Source organism: Sebastes fasciatus, chromosome 15, assembly GCF_043250625.1.
Source record: "Sebastes fasciatus isolate fSebFas1 chromosome 15, fSebFas1.pri, whole genome shotgun sequence".
In the NCBI taxonomy this organism is placed as follows: domain Eukaryota; kingdom Metazoa; phylum Chordata; class Actinopteri; order Perciformes; family Sebastidae; genus Sebastes; species Sebastes fasciatus.
Window position 1 is genome coordinate 10,526,418 of NC_133809.1, and position 26,801 is coordinate 10,553,218.

The 26,801-nt window shown below is 39.6% G+C and overlaps 2 protein-coding genes across 2 annotated transcripts; one reads left to right on the forward strand and one right to left on the reverse strand.

Annotated features, from left to right (window-relative positions):
• The first annotated feature begins 278 nt into the window (after positions 1–278).
• Positions 279–12,341, forward strand: hltf (helicase-like transcription factor). Its single transcript, XM_074661504.1, has 25 exons — positions 279–437; positions 1,615–1,817; positions 1,940–2,106; positions 2,404–2,546; positions 2,691–2,770; positions 3,398–3,469; positions 3,964–4,155; positions 4,324–4,398; positions 4,489–4,549; positions 4,668–4,734; positions 4,917–4,975; positions 5,113–5,160; positions 5,388–5,492; positions 5,619–5,710; positions 5,961–6,104; positions 6,337–6,469; positions 6,838–6,973; positions 7,283–7,462; positions 8,067–8,182; positions 9,080–9,261; positions 9,562–9,684; positions 10,384–10,496; positions 10,817–10,997; positions 11,432–11,512; positions 11,775–12,341. The coding sequence occupies exons 2-25, from the start codon at positions 1,620–1,622 to the stop codon at positions 11,916–11,918; spliced, it is 2,892 nt and encodes a 963-aa protein (XP_074517605.1). The 5' UTR covers positions 279–437; positions 1,615–1,619; the 3' UTR covers positions 11,919–12,341.
• A 1,005-nt stretch (positions 12,342–13,346) lies between these two features.
• On the reverse strand, positions 13,347–26,143 carry gyg1a (glycogenin 1a). Its single transcript, XM_074661516.1, has 7 exons — positions 25,983–26,143; positions 21,681–21,816; positions 21,420–21,594; positions 20,951–21,113; positions 19,289–19,415; positions 17,445–17,682; positions 13,347–15,551 (listed from the first exon to the last, which is right to left on the reverse strand). Exons 1-7 carry the CDS (start codon positions 26,122–26,124, stop codon positions 15,384–15,386), a joined length of 1,149 nt encoding a protein of 382 aa, XP_074517617.1. The 5' UTR covers positions 26,125–26,143; the 3' UTR covers positions 13,347–15,383.
• Positions 26,144–26,801: the final 658 nt, after the last annotated feature.

Below are 26,801 nucleotides of genomic sequence, written 5' to 3' on the forward strand. Positions count from 1 at the left end.
TCTTGGGGAATATGTTATGATTATGTATGTAAGTACACATGTGTTTGTATGGGTATGTACAGTATGTATGTGTATATGTATATATGTGTATATATATTCGTGTGCTTATGCAGGTATGTATGTATGTATATATTTAACTAGTTTATTTATTTATTTATTTTTCCCATTATTTAGAATTACGGTGTAATTTAGTCCATTTATTCATAATTCAAATTGTAGTTGTTGCATCATTACACAAAATGTCACAAAATAAGATTTTATTTTGAAGGGAACCTACTACCGGAAGTTCTCTACTAACGGCTGCTCGCTTGACTAAAATCAGAAAGCAGCAGAAACATCTGAAACAACAACAACAACAACAACGCTTCATAAACGACAAAACAACCAGCAAACAACCACCTCTGAACAGTCAACAGTCGCCGAGGAGAGATAAAACAGTATGACATTTTTAATTACAGATAAATCAAGCACTTACTGTTGGTAGTTATTTATATATATCAGACGTAATAATGGACATTTAGCTAACGTTAGCTTGTAAACAGTGTTATTATACAGAGCAAACAGTGTGTTAACCAGGTTTATGTTGTCGGTTAAGCTACTGTATGTAATGAAGCAACGAGTGGACCACAGCTGTGACTGATTAACAGTTAATAGCTCATTATAAAGCCTGTTGGGAGATAAATGGATTAGACACGTGTAGACATGTGCTACTCTCCTGCATATAGCTAGATAAACATGTGTGTCTACTGTTGGTTCATAAGTTTGTACCTGGTTCAACTCTTCTTGTAGTTACGATACAACCTGTAGCTTCATCCTGTGTGCACCCACAGCACACATTTATGGGTCGTGTTGTCAAGGCAAGGCAGCTTTATTAGTATAGCACATTTCAGCAACAGGGCAATTCAAAGTGCTTTACATAAACATTCAAGAACATTAAGACATAATTAAAACAGTTATAAAAACATGAAATATTAGAAAATAAAAATAAAATCTATAGGATAGAAGCTAAAATAGAATATAACACACAAGAGTAAAAGCTGTAGTGCAGTATAAGATCATTATGTGGTTTAATAAAAGGCAGCAGAGCCTCAGAGAACTCAGAGTTGGAGTTGGTCCTGCAGGTTTCTGGGAGCTTCTTCGTAATATTTTGTGCATAAAAACTGAACACTGCTTCTGCATGTTTAGTTCTGACTCTGAGGGACACTAAGCAGACCTGATCCAGATGACCTGGATGGTTCATAACATAGCAGAAGATCAGAAATGTATTTTGGCCCTAAACCATTTAGGTGCTTTGTAAACCAGCAGGAGTATTTTTAAATCAATTCTCCTAGAGACAGGGAGCCAGTGTAGAGACCTGAGAACTGGACTGATATGATCCACTTCCTTGGTCTTGAGGACTCAAGCAGCAGGTTCTGAATCAGCTGCAGCTGTCTGATTGATTTTTTTAGGAAGACCAGTAAAGACACCGTTACAGTAGTCAAGTCAGCTGAAGATAAATGCATGGACTAGTTTTGCTAAATCCTGCTGAATGATCTCGCTTCTCTTAACTTATTTCCTTCTTGTTGTCTGTTTTGTGGATGTCTTTCTGTATGTGTATCTGTGTGTGCTCTCCAGGTGTCATGTTTTCCCGCAGGTGGAGGTTCGGTTGGGACAGGCACAGTGAGGTGGACCTCTTCACAGACCGCAATGACACCAGTGCAGAGACCATCTCCCAGGCCATCAGAGCTGCGGCATCCGAGGAGCCGGACGCAGATGGCAGCGTGCTGTTTGGCCACCTGCAGGGCACTGTGGTCGGCCTCAGACATTATACAGGGGTGGTGAGGATCAATCACCTTTAATTCCTCTAGTAGTGCACTGATTCACCAAGGAGATAAACCACAGCTGTGACATATAGGTTGAGAAACCTTAAAATCCTATGTGTTTTTTACTCTCTTTACAGGTGAATCAAGGGGAAATGGTTGGATTAGTGCGACAGCCCCAGAATCCATACGACCGCAATGCAGTGATGGTCGCCAACATTTATGGCAACCAAGTGGGTCACATCAAGAAAGAGCTGGCAGCAGCTATGACCCACGTCATGGACAACAATTTGGCTAAAGTAGAGGGGTGAGTATATTGTTATTGGCCTGTGTGTCATTCCCTTCTGTCAGAATTAGAGGTTGACCGATAGCGGATTTTTAATAATGATAGTTTGGAGCAGGAAAAAAACAGTAGCGGTCGATTAATCGGCCGATATCTTCTTTACTTCTGCAGCAGCCTAGTCGGCTACATTTGCATACGCCCCTTTTCAGTAAATCAGTTTTTTTGTTCTGCGGTTTTAAGAGGAATTATGAGCTCAGGTCCACCGTGATGACAGTGTGATTTTGTGTTTGTGTGTATGTCGTTGTCTCGTTGCTGTGTCAGGGTGGTACACTCGGGGACGAAAAACTCGTTCACCATGCCAGTGATGCTGTCCTTCTGGGGGAAAGAAGAGAGCAAAAATGCTGTGATTGAAAGCATGGCACGTCGCGGATATAAACTGAACACAGGAGTAAGCAAAGCAACAGGTACAAACATTCTTGACCATCCAATCTCACTTGCCTCCTGATGGAAAACCTCTCACACGTAGCCTGCATTGTTGCATTCAAAATATCAGTTTTCAGGTATCGTCATTAATCTTACTGTTTTTTTGTGTGTGTGTGTGATTTCAGGTGCAAATCAGAACTCATCCAATAATCAAGGTGGTCGTACATCTAAAAAAGGTTTGACCATCCCACTAACTGCAGAGGAGGTAATCTACTTTATTTTACCCTAATTTAGTCAATGTAATATAAACCAGTATAGCATGATGATTCTCTGACATTTAATGCCATATTTGTCATTATAGAGACACAAATTTAAGCTTTACATTTGTTTTGGTCTGCCGAGGAAAATTGTAGAGCAACGTCCTTTTACTTTCCTCTCAGTTTCTGACAGTAGATTCTGATTTACCATGTCATGTTTTTTGTTACTCAACCATCATATTCAAACTAAATAAATCAAATCGTGTAACGTTGACGTTGTTACACTGAAGCAGCAGCACATGTCTAGGAAGCTCACATGTTTTGGATATTTAATATAAAGCAAGTAATGGGGTATCAGTGGTATACTGTATTTATAAGCACTCAGAGTATTCCATATCTGATCACAATGTATGGTTGAAACTAAATGTCTGAACATTAACATAGCATTATTAGTTAAATAAGGCTTGCGAAATTCATTATTGTTAGGACTTTTTAGTGCTTAGAGAAATCATTATTTAAATGTTTTGTTATTAAATTATGTTGAACGACTATACAATTTCTGTAATTTCTAAACATCGTGAAACAGACTTTAATAGGGTTTATGTCAGCAGTTGTAATTCCTTTTTTTCTTTCAGCTGAAGAATGCATTTGACAACCTTTTTGACGGCTTGATGGAGAGTGAAGACGGAGAGAAACAAGCAGCCGAGGTCCGTATTTGATCTGTTTATCTGTCTGCATTTTTTGTATCTGTTAGTGGTTAGCCTTTTGTCTTATATTATGATTGATATTAAGATGATGTTGTCTTATATTTTGTCTTATTTCTTTATGTCCACTAAATGGAAAGCAGTGCCCAAAAATCTGTTATTAGTTGAGCCCTTAAGCTTAGACTACAGTATGTGCAACTGGTCATTCGTAATGTTGCTGATTTAGAAAAATGTATTCTAATATTGAACACATTGTAGATCACTGTGGATAAAAACGAAACCAGCTAAATGTCTGTGATATGATGTCATCAAACCACGCATCTCTTGGACCTGAATGTATTCCTTCATCCTCTCTATCTTCTCCTTCTTGCTGCAGTTTTTGGACAAACTGCGTCTCACCTCTGAGTTGTCGCCCTCTTGCACCTTGAAATCGTTGTGTGTGTTGTCAGTGTCTTAGTGCAGCTTTAATGTGAACACGCGGCTCTCTTTCTCCGCAGTCTGTGGGCACTCCTCTCATGCTTCACCAGAGGCAGGCGCTGTCCTGGATGTGTGCTCGAGAAAACAAATCTGCGCTGCCGCCCTTCTGGGAGAAGAGAGACGAGCTCTACTACAACAGCCTCACGTGTTTCTCTGCCAAAGAAATACCAGATAGAATTCGTGGGGGAATACTGGCAGATGACATGGGACTGGTGAGAAACACGCACTGTTATATATCATTATCATTCAAGAGAATATGTTTATTGGCGAATTGCAAGTTAATTCATAACTCATGATGAGATGTTTGGTCGGTTGCTGGTTACTGGATAGAATAGAGACAGATACGAATCGACAGTAAACCCCCTGTTTGTGTTTTCCAGGGAAAAACTCTGACAACCATCGCTCTGATTCTCACCAACTTTCACAAAGGAAAGCCTCTGCCCGTGGAGAAATGTGTAAGTGTAGCCATGTATAAATGTGTTCTTTTCAGTCAGTCTGATTTGACTTGTGTTCAACCATCATAACGTGTTTGTTTACATGTACAGGAGGAGCAGCCATCACCTATCAAATCCAAAACTAAACCAAAAATGGCCTCCAAACTGGGAGGTAATCTCAACTTTTCAATAAATTAGCTGGTGATGCGGATTTGCTGATTTATTTTTTCTTCTTCTCTTCTGTTCATGTCTTCCTCACTAACGGTAGAGATGATGTGTCTCTGTTTCAGGAAGCAGCAGTGCAGGCGATGGAGCAGGAGTGAGTGATGGCGCGGCTGTTTCTCTATGCTCAGACCTGTAAGTGTGATTTAATTTAATTTGGCATGCTCGTATTATATCGTCAGTGATGTGTTTTTTTTTATTATCACTGCATAATTAATTAATGTGTAATGATAATAATGCAAATACATCTGGACATATTTCCATGCGTTCAGTCCGTCTATACGTCACTATATCTGATGTGCTCCTGTGTGGGTCAGTCCTCAGGCGGAGGTGATCTGTGTTGATTCGGCAGATGAAGTGGACAGTTCCAATAAAAGTAAGAATTGATTGTCATCTCCATGTGTATATACCACCTTTTAACTTTTATATGTCTGTTCACATTGCGTGCTTGTGTCGTCTTCTATGGATTTTGTGGCAACATACGGTACATTTACCCGACTTCTCCACTTACAGGTACCAGCAAAGGAAAGACGAAAGCCACCAAGCGAAAGCCCAGTAAAGGTACAACCCTAGTAGACTCTTTGTATTTGTGCACTATAATATGTTCATGTAAATGTATGTGCATGTTGAAGGCACTGTGTGACATAGCTTGACGGGGAATCTTCTCGAAAAGACCAGTGAATTTGTGATTTTGTTTTGGGTGGCATAACTCAAAGCTGTTGTTATTTGGCTTTGCAAACATCATAATCACCATGAACTAAATCATTATATGTATGTTTAATGTGCAGATGCCCCGACATTTCTGGAGGATCTGGACTTTGCTGCAGCACTGGGCGGCTCAGCAGCAGATACAGGCTTAAAGAAGAAGAAAACCGCCAAGAAGGCCACACTGAGTGAGTTCTAACAGTGTGTTTTTACCTGATGTTTTGTGTTTCATATACTATATTTATTTAGTGTGAGGGAAAGGAAAAGTTGTGGTGATGTTGGAGATGTTTGTGTACCTTTTTTTGTATGTGCAGGTGTGGACTCCTCCATCGCTGAAAGTCCAGGTGACTTATCAGCTAGAACGACTCTCATCATTTGCCCGCTCTCTGTGATCAGCAACTGGCTGGTAGGAACACAGCCATACACACCAAGACACTTTCTGTCATTTCATTTATGTGGTCCTGCTAATTAGCTTGGTGATGAGTATAGGTGAAACTTGTTTGCTGCTCCTGGTAAAAAAACAACAACAACAACAGACAAACTGCATATACAACACAGGGCCACGTTGAAGAGCAAGTGAAAGATTCAATGCTACCTTTCCGTCCTCAACGTCACCACGTCATGTTTTCTTCCTCTGTCCTTCTGTGTGTGTGCAGGACCAGTTTGAGCAGCATGTGCGTGCTAACGTGAAGCTAAACGTCTATCTGTATTACGGCTCCGAGCGCAACAGGAGCAAGACCTTCCTGTCCTCCCAGGATGTGGTGATCACGACCTACAACGTCCTCTCTGCCGACTTTGGGGTGAGTGTAGACAGGTCACATGTATATCTGTGGATGTAAGGTGAGCCACGGTGTTCACACAGAAAGGAGACACACTGGCAGACACACTTAATATGGTGGTGCATTGATTTTTATTCATAAGAAAAATCCTCTAAAGTCCTGAACCTGGACTGTGTGTTCATGTCAATATTCACTTGAGAGATAATTTGCTTCTCCTTTATTAACAAACACAATGTGCTTGTTTCCCTTTCAGAATAAGAGTCCCCTCCATGGGATCAATTGGCTGAGGGTTGTGCTGGACGAAGGACACATCGTGAGAAACCCTAATGCACAGATGAGTAAGGCTGTGCTCGACCTAAAAGCTCAGCGGCGCTGGATTTTGTCAGGTATACCAGCACCCGAACACACACAGATAGTCCAACATATGAATACACAAACATACTTGGGCTGGGTGATGATTTATTAATTTTCATCATCTCTCCATGGTTAAGATTCTACTTTTTTTACTTTTTTTTACTTTTATACTTCCATGGGATTCCATGTTGTTTTGAATAATTTAGTAAATATTATAATATATAATATGTCAACATAATGAGATAATATCACAAAAGTGCTTTTATCCATAGCGTCCGCCACGAGTACTCATTTTGCCTGACTATTTGAAGGACATACCGGTATCAAAAACACACGGATACAGCCTCAGTATTAAGGCAGTTACCAAATGTTTATGTGTGTGTGTGTGTTCATTCTTCAGGTACTCCTATCCAGAACAGTGTGAAGGACCTGTGGATGCTGCTGGCCTTCCTGCGTCTGAAGCCCTTCGATGTGAAAGAGTGGTGGAACAGAGTGATCCAAAGACCAGCCACTCAAGGAGACAGGGCCGGCCTGCAGTGAGTGCTCACAGACACATTATATCACACTGCTGCTATGTAGTAATAAGACTCCAGAGGGCGCTATCTACTGTGATACAGTCAGTCTGAGGGAAACCAGTGAATCAGGCATCTAAGTTGTGACATACTGACATTCAAAAGTTCTCCTATAATTGATTATATCATACCAGTTTGCCATTTTATAATGCTGAGTCTCCAGTGTAGCAACCTGAGTGTTGGAGTATTTATTGTTGATATGACAAGTATTTGTCATATTATACTATCGATAATCAGATTTGAACAAACTCAGCCAATTGATGCTGTGCACAGGAACCTTCGGACCCTGGTGAAGTGCATCACCCTGCGGCGGACCAAGACCACCGAGGTGAATGGGCGTCCCCTGGTGTCTCTTCCTGAGAAGACAGTCTGTGTGGAGCAGGTCGAGCTGAGCCAGTCCGAGAGAGAGGAGTACGAGCTGGCACGCAATGAGGGAAGGAACATCATCGGCAGGTACGCATCAGTGTCCGCATGTACACGTCTGTGTTTGAATAAATCAACATGATAAAACTATTCAGCAACAAATAAAGAGTAGGTATATGAGGCCATGTTGACAGAATAGAATTGAGTACCATTATTGTCATCGCAAAGAGTACAACAAAATTAAATAGCAATCCTGACGGTGTATACACACACAGCATATCAAACAGTAATACAAATAAAGTTTAGTAAAAAAAGAAAAGATATAAATAGAAAATGTGTATTTGGTTGACTTTTAAAAACAGTAAGATATTGCACGTTGCTGAGTTGCATTGGCTTTATATAAAAGTAATAGATAAATACAGGAGTAAATATGTACAAAGGAATAAACTAAGGTGCAGTTAGAATGTAAACATCTGTAGTTCTATATATACATACAAAGGGTGCAGTTGAAATGTAAAAACATAATGTAAAGCTGTAAAGACATATATACAAAGTAGCTGTAACTAGCTTTAAGTATTGTAACACATACAGCTGTTGATAAATGTCTTTTAGATGTTTCAGGGATGTCATCCACCTTTTTACTGTAAACTGGTGTATTGTCTTTAAGTTGTCTGAACTGTGTTTGTGTGTGTAGATACGTAAATGAAGGGACAATCTTGAGGAATTACGCTGATGTGTTGGCCATCCTGATGAGGCTTCGACAGCACTGCTGCCACCCTGATCTGCTGGCAAAAACATCCTCAGACCTTGGTGAGACCTGCAGTGTGATATGAGACTAATAACTAATAACTGACCGATGTGGAGTATAGCTTCTGTTGATATGCAAACAGGCTTGCTGGAGATTTTCTAGTGACTGAGAAGAGGATTAATCAAACTGAATAATACGAAACACCTGTCTTGAGTGTCAGGGTTTTAATCTGTAGCCTTTTGGACGGATCACTTTTATTCCAGGCCTCTTTAGACGTGTCATAGCAGGTGTAGTGAATAACATTAACGATGTTCCGGGCTCTGCTATTGTGCATGACTGGTATAGTTTACTGGGACACTTAAGGAGCCCTCGTTACTGTTTTTGATTACACTTGCACTTTTGCACCTGTTATGACAAGTAAAAATCCCTGTTGTGCAAAAGCCCTTCTCCCAATTCTTTACACCTTTTCATGCTTTTATTTTTCCTTCTTTCTCTTCTTTTCTACACTCTACTGCTATTCACCCCTTCACTCTCTTATCTTCATGTTTTAAAATAGTATTCACTGCCTCTGAAAATATTTACTCGTCATTACTTTTTTTCCAGTTACCTGCTTCCCTCTCTGTCTACATTTTCAATCCTTAATTTCACTACATGACTGCGGTACTTATTCACTTCTTGCAGCTGGTGTAACGTGTAAATAGTTTACATTAAGGAAACATATTACCGACCCTGTTTTACGAGCATAAAGACTGTGAGGTGAATAACTAATCCCAATCCAACACCTGTAATATGTGTAATCTTAGAATATAAACTCCTCCTTCATGTTATTGTAAAACCCAAAATTTCCCAGAATAAAAAAGGACATGATGTTAACCCTAACCTTTAATATATGTTTCAGAAAGATTTCTTTCCTCTGTGTTCATTTTCACATGTAAATTGATCAAAAGTTTTGTCTTTAGGTGCTGCGGCGACACCCGCTGAGCTGCGGGAGCGTCTGATAGAGAAGCTGCGGTTGGTGTTGGCCAGCGGCTCTGACGAGGAGTGCTCCGTCTGTCTGGATTCGGTGCATCTGCCCGTCATTACACACTGCGCCCACGTTTACTGCCGGCCCTGCATCGCCCAGGTCATCAGCACTGAGCAGGTAACATGTGCTGCCCTCAGCAGACAGCAGGGATTTGTAATTGAATTGTCATTTTAACAACTTAAAAATCGATGTTATTATTTAGCTGCTTATCATGAACAGATCTGACCATCTTTTCTCTATGCTCTCTGTGTGTGTGTGTGTGTGTGTGTGTGTGTGTGTGTGTGTGTGTGTGTGTGTGTGTGTGTGTGTGTGTGTGTGTGTGTGTGTGTGTGTGTGTGTGTGTGTGTGTGTGTGTGTGTGTGTGTGTGTGTGTGTGTGTGTGTGTGTGTGTGTGTGTGTGTGTGTGTGTGTGCATAGGATACCGCGCGCTGTCCTCTCTGTCGAAGTGAGATCAAGACCAATGAACTGGTGGAGTTTCCACAGGAGGAAATGGAGGAAGAGAAAAGTACAAACCCTGATAGGTGGAGGAAAAGCTCAAAGGTACACTGCACATACCGAGACTATTAGGGCTGCAACTAACAATTATTGTTATTGTCGATTAATCTGTTGATTATTTTCTCGATTAATTGACTAGTTATTTGGTTTATAAAATGTCAGAACATGGTGAAAACTGTTGATCAGTGTTTCTCAAAGCCCAAGCTGACGTCCTCAAATGTCTTGTTTTGTCCACAACTCAAAGATATTCAGTTTACTGTCATAGAGGAGTAAAGAAACCAGAAAATATTCACATTTAAGAAGCTGGAATCAGAGAATTTCGATTATCAAAATAGTAGGCAATTAATTTAATAGTTGACAACTTATTGATTATTCGTTGCAGCTCTAGAGGTTATAGTATTACCTGGGGGATAAAAATGATAAAAACACTCTGTAGACTACTAAACAAATGCAGAACACTTTTTGCTGTGCAACATCTTTGACTTTAAGTTGCCTACAAATCCTTTTAGTCTTCTCTTACCTTCAATATATTGTATATTTGAAGGACTTAAAAGTCTCAACTTGTTACCCATTTAGTAGCTCTTCTGATCCTGGTGTTTTTTGTGACTCTTTACCTGATTATTTACTCAGAAGTCACTCAAAAAAGTCTTCTTCAGCAGCATGGCAGTGATGGAGAATGGGCTTATATGCTGCCATGTGAGAGCCGTGTTGTTCCTCCTCTAAAGTCTGTTTTTGCCTCTACAGGTGCAGGCACTGATGGGAAACCTGCTCAGGCTGCGATGTGAAGACAGCAGCATTAAGTGTTTGGTCGTCTCTCAGTTTACTCGCTTCCTCACCATACTGGAGAGTCCACTCAGGTAATAAACACATTCACAGTCGAGGTTCAGGATTTCTACAGGTCAATGTTTGTGTTTGTTCGGTCATAACTGTAAAGAGGTCTCGTAAGTATACTCAAACAGTTCTTTTGTGTAATTCAATTATTACAACAGCTGTGGTGGGAGTTTAGGGTGTTGTTTTTCCTTTTTGTAAATGGTAAAAACAAGAGAAAATAATAAATGTTAGCAGAGCATCAGCAGCTCTTGGGTAGAGAATTTTTAGATTTAAGTAATGGAATTGTCCATTATGTGATTTGATGACTTGTCTGTTGGTGTTATTGCCCTCCTTCCTCCTAAACCAGAGAGCATGGCTTCAGTTTTGTGCGTTTGGACGGCACGATGAGCCAAAAGAAGAGGACTCAGGTCATCCAGGAGTTTCAGAGCTCTGCGGCCGACAGCCCTGTCATCATGCTTCTGTCGCTCAAAGCTGGAGGGGTGGGGCTTAACTTGACCGCCGCCTCTCATGTTTTCCTCATGGACCCTGTAAGTACTGATTTTGGTCAGGAACCAGACACATTCACATGTACAACCCAAAGCTTATTTTATGTGTCAGGCTGTGCACGCTGAAGGGATTTTGACACACACAAAAGTTTGTTAGCTGATTTACTGCATGGCTACATACAGTACATTGTCACTGCAGGTTTACTGTGTTTTTCGGTTTTTATGATTGTTTCCAAGGCAACAATTCATACACTTTTATGGAAAAAAAAACAAACCAATTTAAAAATAAGGGAAGCGTGGAAGAAGAGTAGAAGCAAATGCCATATATGGCTATTGTTTAAGCCATCATCTACTCGCTATATTGATCACAAGAAACCCTACAGATGAGATACAAATGGGAAAATTAGAGTAAAGTGTTTTCAGGAAAAAAATAATTCTGAACGGCATCTTGACTTGCATTTAACTGTGTGTTTTAGGCGTGGAATCCTGCTACTGAGGAGCAATGCATCGACCGTTGCCACCGTCTGGGACAGACGAGGAAAGTTTTCGTCACCAAGGTCAGAAAACTAAAATTATTATTACTAAACCGTATGTCTATGTAAAGCTTGGTGCATTTCTTGTCTGTGACGAGGCGTCTCATGTTCCTTAGAAGGTCCATTTTACACTGTGAAGGCTGACAAACTGTATGTGTTTGTGCTGTAGACAAATGTTTAAATGCCTGGTGATTGAAGTGATTTCTTCAGATCTAAATGGATTTATTATGTATATATTATGTTAGTCTAAAAGCTATATTTTGATTTTGTGTGTCTGTTGCTGCAGTTCATTGTGAAAAGTTCAGTGGAGGAGAACATGGTGAAGATCCAGAGGCAGAAGCAGGACCTGGTGGAGAAGGCTTTTGGCTCCACAAACACCGATAGGAAAACGTCTCGCATCGATGACATCAAAGCGCTGATGGAGCTGTAATACATCAGTTCAGGTTCAAACGGTGGGGTCAGACAGTTCACATCTGAAGGGCTGCAGAGATTTATTTTGTTCATATTTTGAAAAGTTAATCATGTTCATTTATAGATTATCATTAGTGTTCTATATTATGTTTTATTTCTTCTTTAACAGTTAAAGTTTTGATACTGATTCATTTACAGGACACACCACTTGGCAAGCTTTCATTTTTGTTCAGTTGTGATGCGTAGGAGCTGTTTGTCTTGATCATGTCAAAGCTGTGTGAACTCATGGAGCTGGCTGATAAGGATTTAGTCGAAAGTTAATACCCTGGGCTGAAGACCGAGTAAACACCTGTTCTAACAGCTTGACTTGTCATTATGCAGCTGTGAAGATTCAGATGTTCTGTATGTATAATTTTTTTGGATTAAAGATTATTGTACATTTGTAGCTTCTGTATTTAACCAGACATAGAGCAGCTTCCAGAACTTCTTCGGTTTGTTTAACCAAAAACATGAAATTAAAGGGAAACATCTGTTTGATACAAAATCGATTAATCATTGAAGTGGTTACATTAAGGGCTTCTCAGATGTGAGGATTTCCTGCTTTTCTCTGTTTTATGTAACGGGTCGGACAAAACGAGACATTTAAAGACGTCACTTTGGGCTATCAGAACTTGAATCGGCCATTTTTCACTGTTTTGTGACATCTCATAGACTAAACCACCGGTTCTCAACATGGGGTCCTGTCCCCCACTAGGGGTCGCCAAAGCTTCGTGGGGGTCGCAAGGCCTTCTTGATTTTAAGGGGTGTAAAACAACTTTTTTTTTTTTTTAATATGCAGCTGGCCTATCTCAGGATTTAATTAATTTCTGTAAAGAACACTAAATTAAATTGTTATTTTAAAAGTTTGGATTAATATATTTAATATATAAACAGGATAAGGGCACGGTGAAGACCTGAACACAAGTTATATTCACAGAGCCTTCCCTCTCTGCTAAACAACATCGTCCTGCATTAGAAAAGTACGCAGTTATTGCAACCAAAGAGCTGATAGAACAATGGCCAAGTGTCGGGGAGAAGAAAACACTGAATTTGTCAAAAAAAAGAAGCTTATTACGTATGAATGATGACAGAATTGTATTAAAAGTCCCTAAAAATAACAGGAAAATTCGTCTCTGATGATTCACAGGAAATAATCTGCTCAAAATTCATCCAAATCGTTCGTTTTAACAAACCTCCTGCAGTTCACTATTTGGGTTAATTGTACGATCAATCAATTGTTCTGTACTGTTATTGTTATGCATTGAATATAATATGAAATATGCCACTTAGTCAGGGGGTCATCAGTTTACACAATGATAGAAAAGGGGTCCCCTAAGGTTAAAGATTAATTGCTGCCCTATAATCAATATTACAAAGAGTATAAAGAAAATGAAACGTGTGACAGAAGTGGTGGATAAAAGGTGATTTTCACCAGTTCTTTATTAGCGCTTTCAACAGGGATGTACAGTTAACAGCTGGGGAACAGGACGGATCTGCATCAATTATGTTCCACGCCCACACTCATGCATATTCAGGATTTAGCAGGCCGACGAGATCGGAAAAATCACACGTGGACTTTTCTCTCAACTTTGCCAGCTTCTTGTAGGAGGAGTGTGTTAAATGGAGCATTGTCGTTATTGTCAAGAGCTATAGATTATAGTTTAAGGGCACACAGCTGTGAGTGAAGTAAAGGAGGTATTGGTAACAGGAAAGGAGGGATTCGTTGTGCTACTAGCAGCAGTAACAGTAAGTGAGGTTTTGTAAACAGTGAACGGCAATAAGGCAGCTGGTAACACTACAGACAGGATGATGAAACGGGTAATGGCACGAAGATATACCGATGTGGGTGTGGCAAGGACATAACATGCAGGGCTCGCATACAGATGACGGATGTCTGGGTAGCGCACTATTGTTTAATCCCACACAAACGCATACAAAACTATCAACATCACTTCAGGATGTGGGTGGAAGTACTTCATTACTGACCCACTTTTTTTTTTTTTTTTAACTCTGCCATGCAAATACAACACGACAGGCCTTTGTCCTAATACAACACCAGACGTTACAAAGCTGAAGTCACTGGGAGCTGGTGTGTGTCAGAGGCACAGATAGGAAAGTTAACCCATGTACTCTGGTGAGGTGAACACCGTCTGATTTAAAGCGAGATTGTCAGAACTGGCTGAACAGGAGAGCAAGAGGGAAGTGAGCCAGTTGCTGCATATCTGCTTTAAAGTGGTTTAAATATAGAGAGACTTATTGCAGGATAGGAGTTGTGGTAAAATCCAGAAACAACTTTTAAACGTATTGATTTCCCTTTAAGCAGTAGGCTTCGCACACTGGTCATTTTTTCTCAGTTTCTGTTGTTGCTGAAAGTTTCCACAGGTTAGGAAGACTCAGGAATGTGAATCCATCTCCATCAGATGCACACAAGAACACAGGAAGGAATCGTCTCACCATTTTGGAAATTACGCTTATTCGCTTTCTTCCCGAGAGTTGGATGAGGAGATCAACGGTATACCACTCATGTCTGTACAATGAAGCTAACGTCTAGCGCTAAGATTGGAAACAGCTGGCCTGGCTGTCGCAATATCACAAAATCACAACATTATCGTGGCCAAAAGAATTCACGATAATGATATTATCACAATATCTATGTATATGACATCTAAAAAAAAAAAAAAAAGCTATCAGTGAAATTCATCTTTAACTTTGTTTATAGTGCATTTTGTCCCTTTTGTCCCTTTTTTGGCAAATTGATTACACTGTTAACACATTGTTAAATGATTTCCATTAATAAATATACACATACATTTGCATAAAGCAAGCATATTTGAATATTAAATACTCCTAAAATATATATATATATACTAAAATTTCCCTTTTAAAGTACATTTCTGAACAGATAAAAAAAATGTGCTAATCGCAATTAACTATTAGCAATCATGCGATTAATCACGATTAAATATTTTAATCGATTGACGGCACTAATTATTATTTAAAGTTTCTGTACAGAACGCTACGTGACCAAATCAGGGAGTAACGTACACAGTGCTGAGGTCACAGACGGGGCTAGCTGTTTCCGGTCTTAATGCTAAGCTACGTTAGCAAGCTGCTAGCAGTAGCTTCACATTTACCTCACAGCCATGTGTGGTATCAATCTTCTCGTCTAACTCTCGGCAAGAAAGCGAATGAGTGCATTTCCCAAAATGTCAAACTTTTCCTTTGAAGGGAAAGATGCGTGGCAAGACTGCGTGGGATTTGTGTCAAACTTCAACTCTCTGTCATTCATTCACACGCTGACAGGATGCAAAGAGTGAGGCTGAATGTTGCATTCACCTGCTAATCAAGCCCCTGTGATTGGCTGAGCAGTGCTTCAAATCCCCACCCCCACAGAGCTTCAACTGGTGCTCTCTCTGTCCGTCGCGCTCCCTCCCTCGCCCGCCTGCTACTTTAAGAAGGAGTCAAGCTTTCGCTCGATGTTGGCGAAGGAGTCTTCGCCCATGTAGTCGATCTGGCCCGCTTCCCAGCGCTGCTTCCTCTCCTCTGATGAAGCCTTCTGGCGAGGAGCAGTGAAGGGCGGCGCGTGCTCTCTCACATCCTCATAAAGCTTACCCTGCGTGACAGACAGAGAATGAATGAATGATTAAATGGGACTGCAGCAATACTTTATAAGGACTGGTCTCCCCTCATTGAGCCATGCTCGACACTTTAAAGACACACAGTATCAGTGCATGCAGGCATTTCGTCAGAAGAGTCAAAGTACAGACAAGACATTTTGCAACACACTTGCAGCAGATAAGAGTTGAGTTTCTCAGATGATGAAAGGTGTTTGAGGAAAGGTCTGGATTCCTACAGTAGATGTTAACTCAGTAAGTGAATACTAATCAAAACCTTCCTCTTGCACTCAGTGGTTTTGCTGCGATAGCCCAATCTGGTCTGGTATGACCGCTGGCATATGGTGGCTAGTGTGAGCTAATGTTAGCAAACTTTTGATAGATATTTCGGTGTGATATTCAGTGGTCAATATTCAGCCAATACTGAAGTGCCTTAAACTTGCATTCTTTCTAATAGCCAGCAGGGGGCGACTCCTCTGGTTGCAAAAAGAAGTCTGATTGTATAGAAGTCTATGAGAAAATGAGCCTACTTCTCTCTTGATTTATTACCTCAGTAAACATTGTAAACATGAGTTTATGGTCTCAATCGCTAGTTTCAAGTCTTCTTTAATACAGCATGATGTTCATTTAGTAAATTATGGTCCCATTTAGAGTCAAATAGACCATAAAGCAGGGGATGCTTTAGGGTGTGGCTACCTTGTGAATGACAGGTGGCTACCGCAGCGTTGTCCGGTCTGGGAGTTGTCCGTGTTTTTGTATTACAACTTTGTGTTTTCAGTTCATAAAAGTTAATTATAACATTTTGGTCGCTTGAAAATGTCTTATTCAGCGTTCGGTTGTACTTAGCTCCAACCTCCCGTGTCACTTCTGGTTGCAAAAAAACCAAGATGGCAACCGCCAAATTGCCGAACTGGAGGCTTCAAAAATTGCAGTCCACAAACCAGTGTGTGACGTCACGGTGACTACGTCCACTTCTTATATACAGTCTGTGGTAATATTACAGAGTAAGTTCACTGGTTTTCAGTCAGTCTCAGTCAGGTTGCTTAATAGTGATGTCTTTTAAAGCAACTGGCTTTAGAGAATCTTGGGAAATTATGGTAATTTTATTGTGCCATTATCCTGCAATTGTCCCTCTTGGCCACCGTGGCAACAATAGTGTCACTTTAAACAATAAAAAAACTCCTTAATTTCAAGCTCCACTTGGTAAACGGATAAAAAAAACTTCAGCCTGAGCCAGCACAACACTTAAAGACTTTCTCAGCAACAGGCTTGTATAAACTTGTCGGTGTGACACAAGATGGCACAGCTTCAGGCGATTGGGCAAAGCTGCAGGTTTTGGCAGCTGTCCTTTTTTTGACTATTTCACTGCTGCCCTGTTGCAACAGGCAGCATGGCAACTTCCTGCTACTCTGAAGTGCTGAACGGTTGTAGGAAGCCCGGCACCCTGCATGTTTTCATTGACGACAGCAAGCTATTCATGCAGCCGTGACACTACTGAAAGGACTGGAAATACCAGCAGCAGTAAAAACACCACTTTTGGCAACAGATTGGTGCTGAGGAATGTGGAACAAATCAACCTTTTTATTTGTTATTGTGGCGACTAAAAAAGCTAGCCAGTATTTTTTTATCTGGAGCTTAAGAGGGAGTCAAAGAAAAGCTTCAATATGTGGCACTTTCATCACTTGGTAGTTGGTAGGATTACACATTTTAAATAGGAGCATTTCCCTAGAAAATGCAGGTTTCGACACAATCCCAACATGACAGTTATGCAACAAATTCACACACAATCAAAGCCATCCTCGTTTAGATTTCAACACATGCATAGTCACCACAACCACACCTAGAAGCGGATACTCCCCACACACACTCAAACATCACAACAGCTGACTTACGTCCGTGCCCGCCTCCACGAAGCCGCTGTGGAATGCAGTGTCCCCGTAGGCCTGCTGCAGTAAAGGCATCACCGACTTGGCGTATAGCTGCCACCACAGGAGCAGGTAGTCCGGGTGCAGATGGCACTGGTCAGGGGACAGGGAGTGACCTTTGACCTCGCCCCTCTGATCGTCGTAGGAGTAGCTCCATGGCTTCACCTTTCCCAGGAAGTGCACCACCTTGGCGTCGTGGCCGTACCTGTGAGAACGCAGCAGGCGAAGTGGATGTTAGACGCAGTGGGCAACCTCCGGGTCTGAGAAGTGAAGCCAATGCTGAAGTGCCTTAAACTTGCATTCTTTCTAATAGCCAGCAGGGGGCGACTCCTCTGGTTGTAAAAAGTCTGATTGTATAGAAGTCTATGAGAAAATGAGCCTACTTCTCACTTGATTTATTCCCTCAGTAAACATTGTAAACATGAGTTTATGGTCTCAATCTCTAGTTTCAAGTCTTCTTCAATACAGCATGATGTTCATTTAGTAAATTATGGTCCCATTTAGAGTCAAATAGACCTTAAAGCAGGGTATGCTTTGGGGCGTGGCTACCTTGTGATTGACAGTTCGCTACCATGGCTTGCACCCACACACTACTGAAAGGACTGGAAATACCAGCAGCAACAAACACCACTTTTGGAAACAGATTGGTGCTGAGGAATGTGGAACAAATCAACCTTTTTGTTGTTATTGTAGTGACTAAAAAAGCTAGCCAGTATTTTTTTATCTGGAGCTTAAGAGGGAGTCAAATAAAAGCTTCAATATGTGTCACTTTCATCACTTGGTAATTGGCAGGATTACACATTTTAAATACCTGCCAGAAAAAGGAGCATTTCCCTAGAAATTGCAGGTTTCGACACAATCCCAACATGACAGTTATGCAACAAATTCACACACAATCAAAGCCATCCACGTTTAGATTTCAACACATGCATAGCCACCACAACCACACCTAGAAGCCTTGTGATTGACAGGTCGCTACCACGGCGTTGTCCGATCTGGTTGTTGTCGGTGTTTTCGTCCTACAACTTTAACACTTTCACGGTGTGTTTTCAGTGTTTGGTTTTACTTAGCTACACCCTCACGTGTCACTTCTGGTTGCAAATAACCAATATGGTGACTACGTCCACTTCTTATATACAGTCTAAGGTTAGACGGCAGTAAAGGGTCTGAGAGAAAGAGAGAGATTTGAGAAACGGGATGCTGTCACTATTTGCAACTTGAAAATTGCTTTCGGGAAACGGGTCCCAGGGGCACAGCAATGTTGCTACTAAAAAGTCCATTGGGACAGAAAAACTGTGTAAACAAGTACCAGAAGTATGGTAAATCTGAACCAGGAAGCCAGTCCGTAAACTGTGATTGTAGTTTACAACTGACAGTTTGGGTACCAATTTTATTTTCTCTTCCAAAACTCTTCTCTTCCTCACTTGAGGATTTGTTTAAAACCTGTATGATAACCTCTGGCTTTTCCGGTCTGACTTCTTTTTAGTGATACTTAAACCAAACTCCTCGTAAGAACAGAAGGGTACATGCAGTACAGATTTAAATAAAACAGAGAAGTATACAAGTGTAACTACAATAGCTCCTCTGTTTTGAGGCAGAATGTGTGTTGACCTTGCTCTACGTTTCAGCAGCTTCTTGTAATTCAACACCCACACACAGACACACACACACAGATACAGAACCTTTGAACTGACCTTGGATAAGCTTTATGCCTCATAACACACAAGCACCCTGACATTTTTCACAAGGAAAGCTACAGAATCGGGGCAATAAGTCGGCTACACGTGAAACACTGGATGCATTGTACTGACTGTTTGAACGCTGGCAGGTAGGAGTAGATGGCGATACTGCTGAGGTTGTAGATGAAGGGAAGGTGTTTGGAAATATCCGCTGTTGCCCAGGTGTTAAAGAAACTGTTGAGAACCCCCTGATCTCCACCTGCAGACACAGGCATAATGAAAAGGGGAGCAAAATGAGAGATGGCTACGTAGGAGCTCTGGTTTTTCATGTTAAAATACACAAACAAGCTGCTGAAATCCATTCAGACGCACTATAGTACATACTATATACCTGAATGGTCAACACCACACACACACAAACACATACCGTGCACTCCCACAGTCCTTTCTGATACGTATAAATAGAAACTGAAAAGGAGCGTTGACAACGCTGTGAGAGGATGCCGCACACAGCGAATGACAACATATGGCGACACCATCGCACACACTCACAAACAGATAGCAGATGTATGTGGCACAGTGTTAACTGCAGACAAACAGCAGGGGTGAGGTGGCAGTGAGGACAAAGTTAGTGACATGGTCAGAGTTAAGCTTAGGACATATATATATATATATATAGAGTGGTGCAGGAATGAGTCCTAAAACCCGGAAATGAGTTAGCATTTTAGCACTTCCGGTTCCCTCGTCTGGAAGTCAATGGGCTTTAACGAATGGGTTTTTCGTTAGATGCCTGAAATAAGGTCTGTGGTTAACACAAGCTGAAGAGGTTTTGTTCTACGACATAAAATACGTCAGTAAATAATCCCACTTGTGAATTTTGGCTGATAAACAAAAAGTTAAACATAGTCATAAACTCTGGGACTTTGTTTATTCAAATAAACTCTGTCCAGCCTGTCGCTCCAAGTCCCTGAAAAGAAGATGAACTTAAAGCCATTATTCACCCTTTTCTAGTGCTCGCACCAAATGCCAACCAACATCTGGGTGTTTTGATGCCAATGCTGGCTTAAATCGATCAATTAATCGATTAGTTGTCAACTATTAAATTAAGCTGCAACTATTTTGATAATTGATTAATTAGTTTGAGTATTTTTTTAAGAAAAAAAAAGTACAAATTCTCTGATTCCAGCTTCTTAAATGTAAATATTTTCTGGTTTCTTTACTCCTCTATGACAGTAAACTGAATGTCTTTGAGTGGTGGACAAAACAAGACATTTGAGGACGTCATCTGGGGCTTTGGGAAACACTGATCGACATTTTTTTACCATTTTCTGACATTTTATAAACCAAACAACTAATTAATTAATCGAGAAAATAATTGACAGATTAATCGACAATGAAAATAATCGTTTTTGCAGCCCTAGTGGAATTTTGTGGGAAAATGTCCAACTTTTATTGTAAAATAAAAAAGATTTTAGCTATGAAATTTGCATGCTATCATTTTAACTTATAATGGTGAACCTGGTAAACATTTCATACCTTCTAAACGTCAGCAGTCTCATTATGAGCATGTTAGCATTTAATTCAAAGCACAGCTGTGCAAGCATTTTACTGTTGTTTTAGTCAAGAAGAAAGCAACTTTACATAGCTTCATTTTTCTATGTTCAGTTTTTAGATAACTGCTCGATATCATATATCAGCATCTGTCGGTGTTATTTCCTCTCGTCTCCTCACATTGTGTTCTAACTAGTCTTTAAGGGACAGAAAAAGAAAGACATAAAAACACTCGAGTCTCACCGTCGAAGCTGCCGTTTTCGCCGCAGAACGTGAGCAGCTTCTCGTGCGTCTCATTGGACGGTCTGAAGACAAACACCCCTGAGTTGAAACAGTCTGGCCAACCGGGATCCGGCGCTGCAGATAGTTCCTCTCTCTCAAAGAGCTCATCTATATTTGACAGCACCTGAATAACATTAAAGTAAATGTTACGTGCAGATATATTGAGTTTCATCCATCAATATTTCCACAATAGCAGCAAAAATGCAGAAGTCTGAGAGGAAGCATGCATGTGTTTAAACTCAACGTCATTTCTCATGCAGCTGAAATATTATATCACTGCATGGATAGCAGTAATCACATGAAATGACATGATGAATGAAGACTGTGTCATGTTTTGATCAAAGGACAATGAGTTGTAAGAGTGAAAACAAAACTACTATTTCCAGTCAGAGGCGGTTTTTCGTGTATGTTTATCAGGTTTTTGTCTCACCAGTGTGTCGGCGTCCAGGAACACACACTTGCTGTAGTGTGTGAGAGTCCAGCAGTGAAGTTTGGTGAATGTTACCCCCAGGTCTGGACGCTTCATCAGGGACAGATGAGCCGCATCACCCGAGTCCATGATGTCCACCACTCGCACCTCATCAAAAATGGAGCGTAGTGCATCTCTACGACACAGACAGTAGGATTTGTGTCAGTGTGTGTTGTTGGATATTGACTTTTTTTTTCACCCAACGTAAACGATGTGTGCTACCTGCAAGGTTCTGCAACATGAGGTCCTATGAGTGCGACCAGTTTCCTGGTGGTGTTGTGGTTTCGTAACGACTGGCCGAGAACCATCGCTCCCTTGGCGTAGCTGTCGTTTGTGGCCAGCGTCACAAAAGCTTGGTCTGCTTGGAGAAACATCAGAAGGTTAGCTGGTTATCACATTAGTGTCATTACTTCATGTTTGTTTTTGTCAGTTCTACTTCTGTGTATCAGCCTTTCAAAGTGTCTTATTAGTTTAAAAATCGATGTAGTGTACATCCTCTTTATCAGAATAACTAGGGCTGTCTGAAAATCATGAATTATTTGACGTGAATAACTACTAACATCACTTAAAAGGGGATTATATCTATGTACAAATTTAAGTTTGGCAAGAAAATTTCTATCACAAAATGCATTTTATTACAATTCTGAAGGTTTCAAATATGATAGATCATTGCAGAACAGTAACCCAAGTAATCCATGATGTTTTTGGTGAAACTATGGGCTCACAAACGCCTTATAACTAATAAATAAAATATGCGGAAATTGATGTAGAATGTGGATAGTTTGTAAAAGCTTCATAATCAATAAATTACACAGCAAACTCTTTACAACCTCTTCCCCCATTAAGAACAATGGGATACAGCCGAACTTTAATGCTCACGTTTCTCAGATAACATAAGACACAAATCAACACCAGTTTTGTAAATGTACAATTGTCTCTGTTTTTATTACCTCAAAATATACTATCCATGCTTTCACATCTGGCTGTTACAGCTTTTTTGTTGGAGCATTTATATTTACACCTGCTATTAAAGTGAGTAAACTTCCTCAGATAGAAATGGTAAGAAAGCTTTTTTGTGTATTTTCCGCTACAAACTCGACACTCAAACCAAACTACATTAAATCAATGCACCATTTTCTGCTTTTTTCCCTCCATAACATACACCACGTCCACTGACTGTCCTGTCTATATACTGTGTAACCTGCTGTACCAATGCAAGCACGTCCAATCCCTCTGCAGGCCTTTTGTGTGAAGTTCAGTGTCTGATGGGTCCCCCATGCATACATTAACATCAGTAGGGGGCCACGCTGTGTTTCTGCTTGAGTGAAAGTGGGCCCAGAGCCGGCAGATAGTATTCATCGAGCTGAATGTGTGTGTTGTGGGGGGCTTCTGGGAAAGAGGCGGTGTTGCTAGGGTCTGTTTCAACGGACTATCAAAAGTGGCTACGTTCCAAAAGTGCATACATTTTCTTTTTACTTTTAGTACGTACTTACGAAGTACATACTGTTGCATGCAGTATGCATACAAATTGGGACATACTACTTTGTCATAACATTGCAGCTTGAACTTTGACCCTCTTGCTCATACATCCCCTGTGCAGAGGATTGTGAGTCAGAATAGCCAGAAAAGCATGCTGACTTGCATACTGCAAAATGTACGGCTGGATGCAGTAGAACATCCTGGTACTTTTGGCGTACTGCATTTGACGTACTAAATCTGTTTCTGGCATATTAATATAGTATAGTACTATGGGTTGTGGAACACACAGAGCGAGTAAGGCCTGTCTCGCCTACAGGGCCGTACAGGAAGCATGTGTTGTGTTCCCACAGAGTTATCTGTGGCTACACACCTCTGGGTCCGACACGTTTCACATCTCTTTTTTTGGTTTAAAATGTTAGCGACAATGTAATCTGGCGTGAGTGCACCAATTTTTAAAATATAACGGAGTAAATTCACAAATAATCTGAGAGAATATACATTTATATAGGCTTAGTGTATCATTTGATGTCAAATGTGTTGTTGTATGTAAATAAAATGCGTAGAAATCGCATGTAAAGTGTCCATAAAAGACATAAGCATTGTTTGCAGTACTATATATTTGTGCATATGATTAGCTGTTATCAATCCTTTATTACTGTACAGAGTATTTTTTTATATAATTATTTTTCTTTCTTTCTTTTTTAATATAGGGGACACATTAATAGTAATAAACTATAAAAGGTGTGACACTATGGGCCCTTTTACAATATTAGAAAAAAAGAAAAAACTTCAAGGCCACACATTGCTGCGCACGTCCGCACTGAGAGGAAACTACTAGTCAAGTTAATCAAGGACCCCACATTAACCCCGGAAGTTAATAGCATCTTCTTTAAAAAATAAAAGCACACCTGAGCTATGGAATAAAGTTGAATCAAATAACTGTTCAGAAATTATTTTCATTATTAATTTATCATTATCGATTAATTAGTTGGTCTAGAAAATAGTGAAAAATGCCCATCACATTACTCTAAAGCCAAAGGTGTTTAAAATGCTTGTTTTTGTCTGACCAACAGTCTAAAAACATCAAATATTCACATTTGAGAAGCTAAAACCAGTTAATATTTGTCATTTTTGCTTAAAAGAATGAGCTTATTGCTTAATCAATTATCAAAATTGTTTCAGATTAATTTTCTGATTTTTGTTTGATTAAGCATAAATGTATTTAAAAATAGCCTTTGCACCATGTAAATTCAATATAAAAATGAATATTGGTAATAATGTTCTTAAATCTAGATTTTATTTCAGAGCTCCTCTTCAAGAAAGGACCTCAAGATAATAATAATAATAATAATAATAATAATGCAGGTGTCACCTTAAAGGAATAGTTCCACATTTTGGGAGATACGATTATTAGATTAGATAAGAAAATCAATACCACTCACTCTCATGTCTGTGCTGGAGGCTAAATCCAGCAGCTGGTTTTCAGTTTTTGTGCTTAACTAAGCTAATCGGCTTCAATTTATATGGAGAAATCATCAATGTTGGTAATGCAATGTACGTACTTTCCACTTGCCCACTTTGTGACAACCTGATGTGCAGTGTCACAATCTACACTTCCACTTTGACTTCACTTTGGCTTTGTAGTAATCAGACCTCAACATTACAGCTATAAATCAGCTAATAGGCCTTTTATCTTATTTATAGGTAAATTGGTACCTGTATAAATGTTGGCTGATACATTACAAGAAATGACAGATGTGTTTACGGTAATTTAAAAAAAGTGACATCACTGACAAGTTTATTTTTTTCAACTGTAAAATGTCCCATTATCTTTGTCACATTTTTTATCACATTTTTTTTTTAACTAAAATGTTTTTGATTTCTATGTGTTTATGTGATATATCATTATCAGATTTTTTTAAAACCGTAAAATATTGATATTAGTATACTATTTGTTGGGTTATAATCAAAACTGAAATTCAAAGGAAATTATATTTTAGGAAAATATTGTATTTTCTTAGGCCTGTTGTCTTATTTATAGATACATTGGTAAAAGTTGGCCAATACATTACAAGGAATACAAAAGAATATATATAATACAAGATAATAATACAAGAAAAATATGTTTGAGGTAATTTACAAAAAGTGACAACACTGAAACGTTTATTGTTCAACTGTAAAATGTCCCATTATCTTTGTCGCATTTTTTGTCACATATTTTTTTATCACATTTAAGGGATCTTTATCTAAAATATTTTTAATTCCTATGTGTTTATGATAAATAGATAGATAGATAGATAGATAGATAGATAGATAGATAGATAGATAGTAACTTTATTGATCCCGAGGGAAATTCAAGTTGGCCAATACATTACAAGAAATTAAAAAGAAGTTTGAGGTAATTTACAAAAAGTGATAACATTGAAACGTTTATTTTTGTAAAATGTCTATTTTTTTTAAAACCATAAATATTGATATTAGTACGCTATTGGTTGGAGTTATAATCAAAACTGATATTTAAAGGAAATTATATTTTATATTTTAGATATTATTTTAGATTATAATATATTTATATTTATTTATTTATTTATTTATATATATATATATATATATATATTTCTCAACAGAGTTCTCCTACATTTTTAGCATTTTGTTACTCAACACTAGTTGCATTGAGAAAGGGTTTAACTTTGAAAATTGTAACCGGAAGCGCTCTTTTTGTTCATCGCCAGCTTTACTTTGGTCCAAACCGCTGCAGCAGCAGCAACCTCATCAAATCAAGCACATCTAAAGCCTCCCAATATCCGCATCATACATCACATAACCACAGTATTAAATTAAAAAACATCCCCTCATTAATGTCCGAGTATCAAAGTGTTATAGCCGGTTTATTCGGCTGCGTTTAATTAATAAAATTCGTGATATTTCGGGAGAGGACGGCGCAGTTCGCGCAGCTCCGGTCCGGTCGGGTCCGGTCCGGAGTGTCCGTGTTCCCTTGTCAGTGTGGCGGATAGGAGCAGTCTGCAGAGCCCTGGTGGGTCTTACCGGACATGGTGTGATGAGGAGAGTCTTGCAGCGGTGCGAGGGTTGTGATGAGGCGGACGGAGGGTTTACACTGCGGAGGGCAGAGGCTGAGCAGCTGGGAGCAGTCCAACACAGGAATTAAGCCCCACATTTTCCGGGTCATGTGACCAGAAACAGCTGACACGCCCCCTGCGTGGTGATGACCTATAATCTGTAGAAATGATACTGAAACCACACACACACACACACACACACACACACACACACACACACACATACATATACAGCAGTAATAACAACACAGTGGAGAAATATTCTGCTCAAAAATGAAAGGTGATGCATTCAAAATTTCCCCTTAGTTTAAGTACCTACATATTAGAATCAAAATATAGTAAGTACTCATTATGCAGAACATCAAGATTCAAGTCCTTTATTGTCATTGTGTAGTACAACGAAATTAGATTGTGTCAATTCCATAGGTGCTAATGAAAAGACAATACAATAAAAAAAGAGATAGTGCAATATAAAAATAAAAAATATAAAAGATAATACAATACAAAATATAAGAATACAATATGTATATTGATGAGATTACAGTTTTGCCAGATTATTGCACAAAGTGTCGGTCAGATAATTAGATCATTATTGCACTGCATCAGATAATTATTGCACAGAGTGATCAGCATATGTTATTGCACATATCCATAATAGTAGATTTACAGTTTCTTGGTAAGTATCCCAGAATAACATATGTTATTGTATTATAATTATTGATGCATCAATGTGTACATCACTTTAATGTGGCAGATGGTGAATGTGGAGTTAATTTTAACTAGCTAC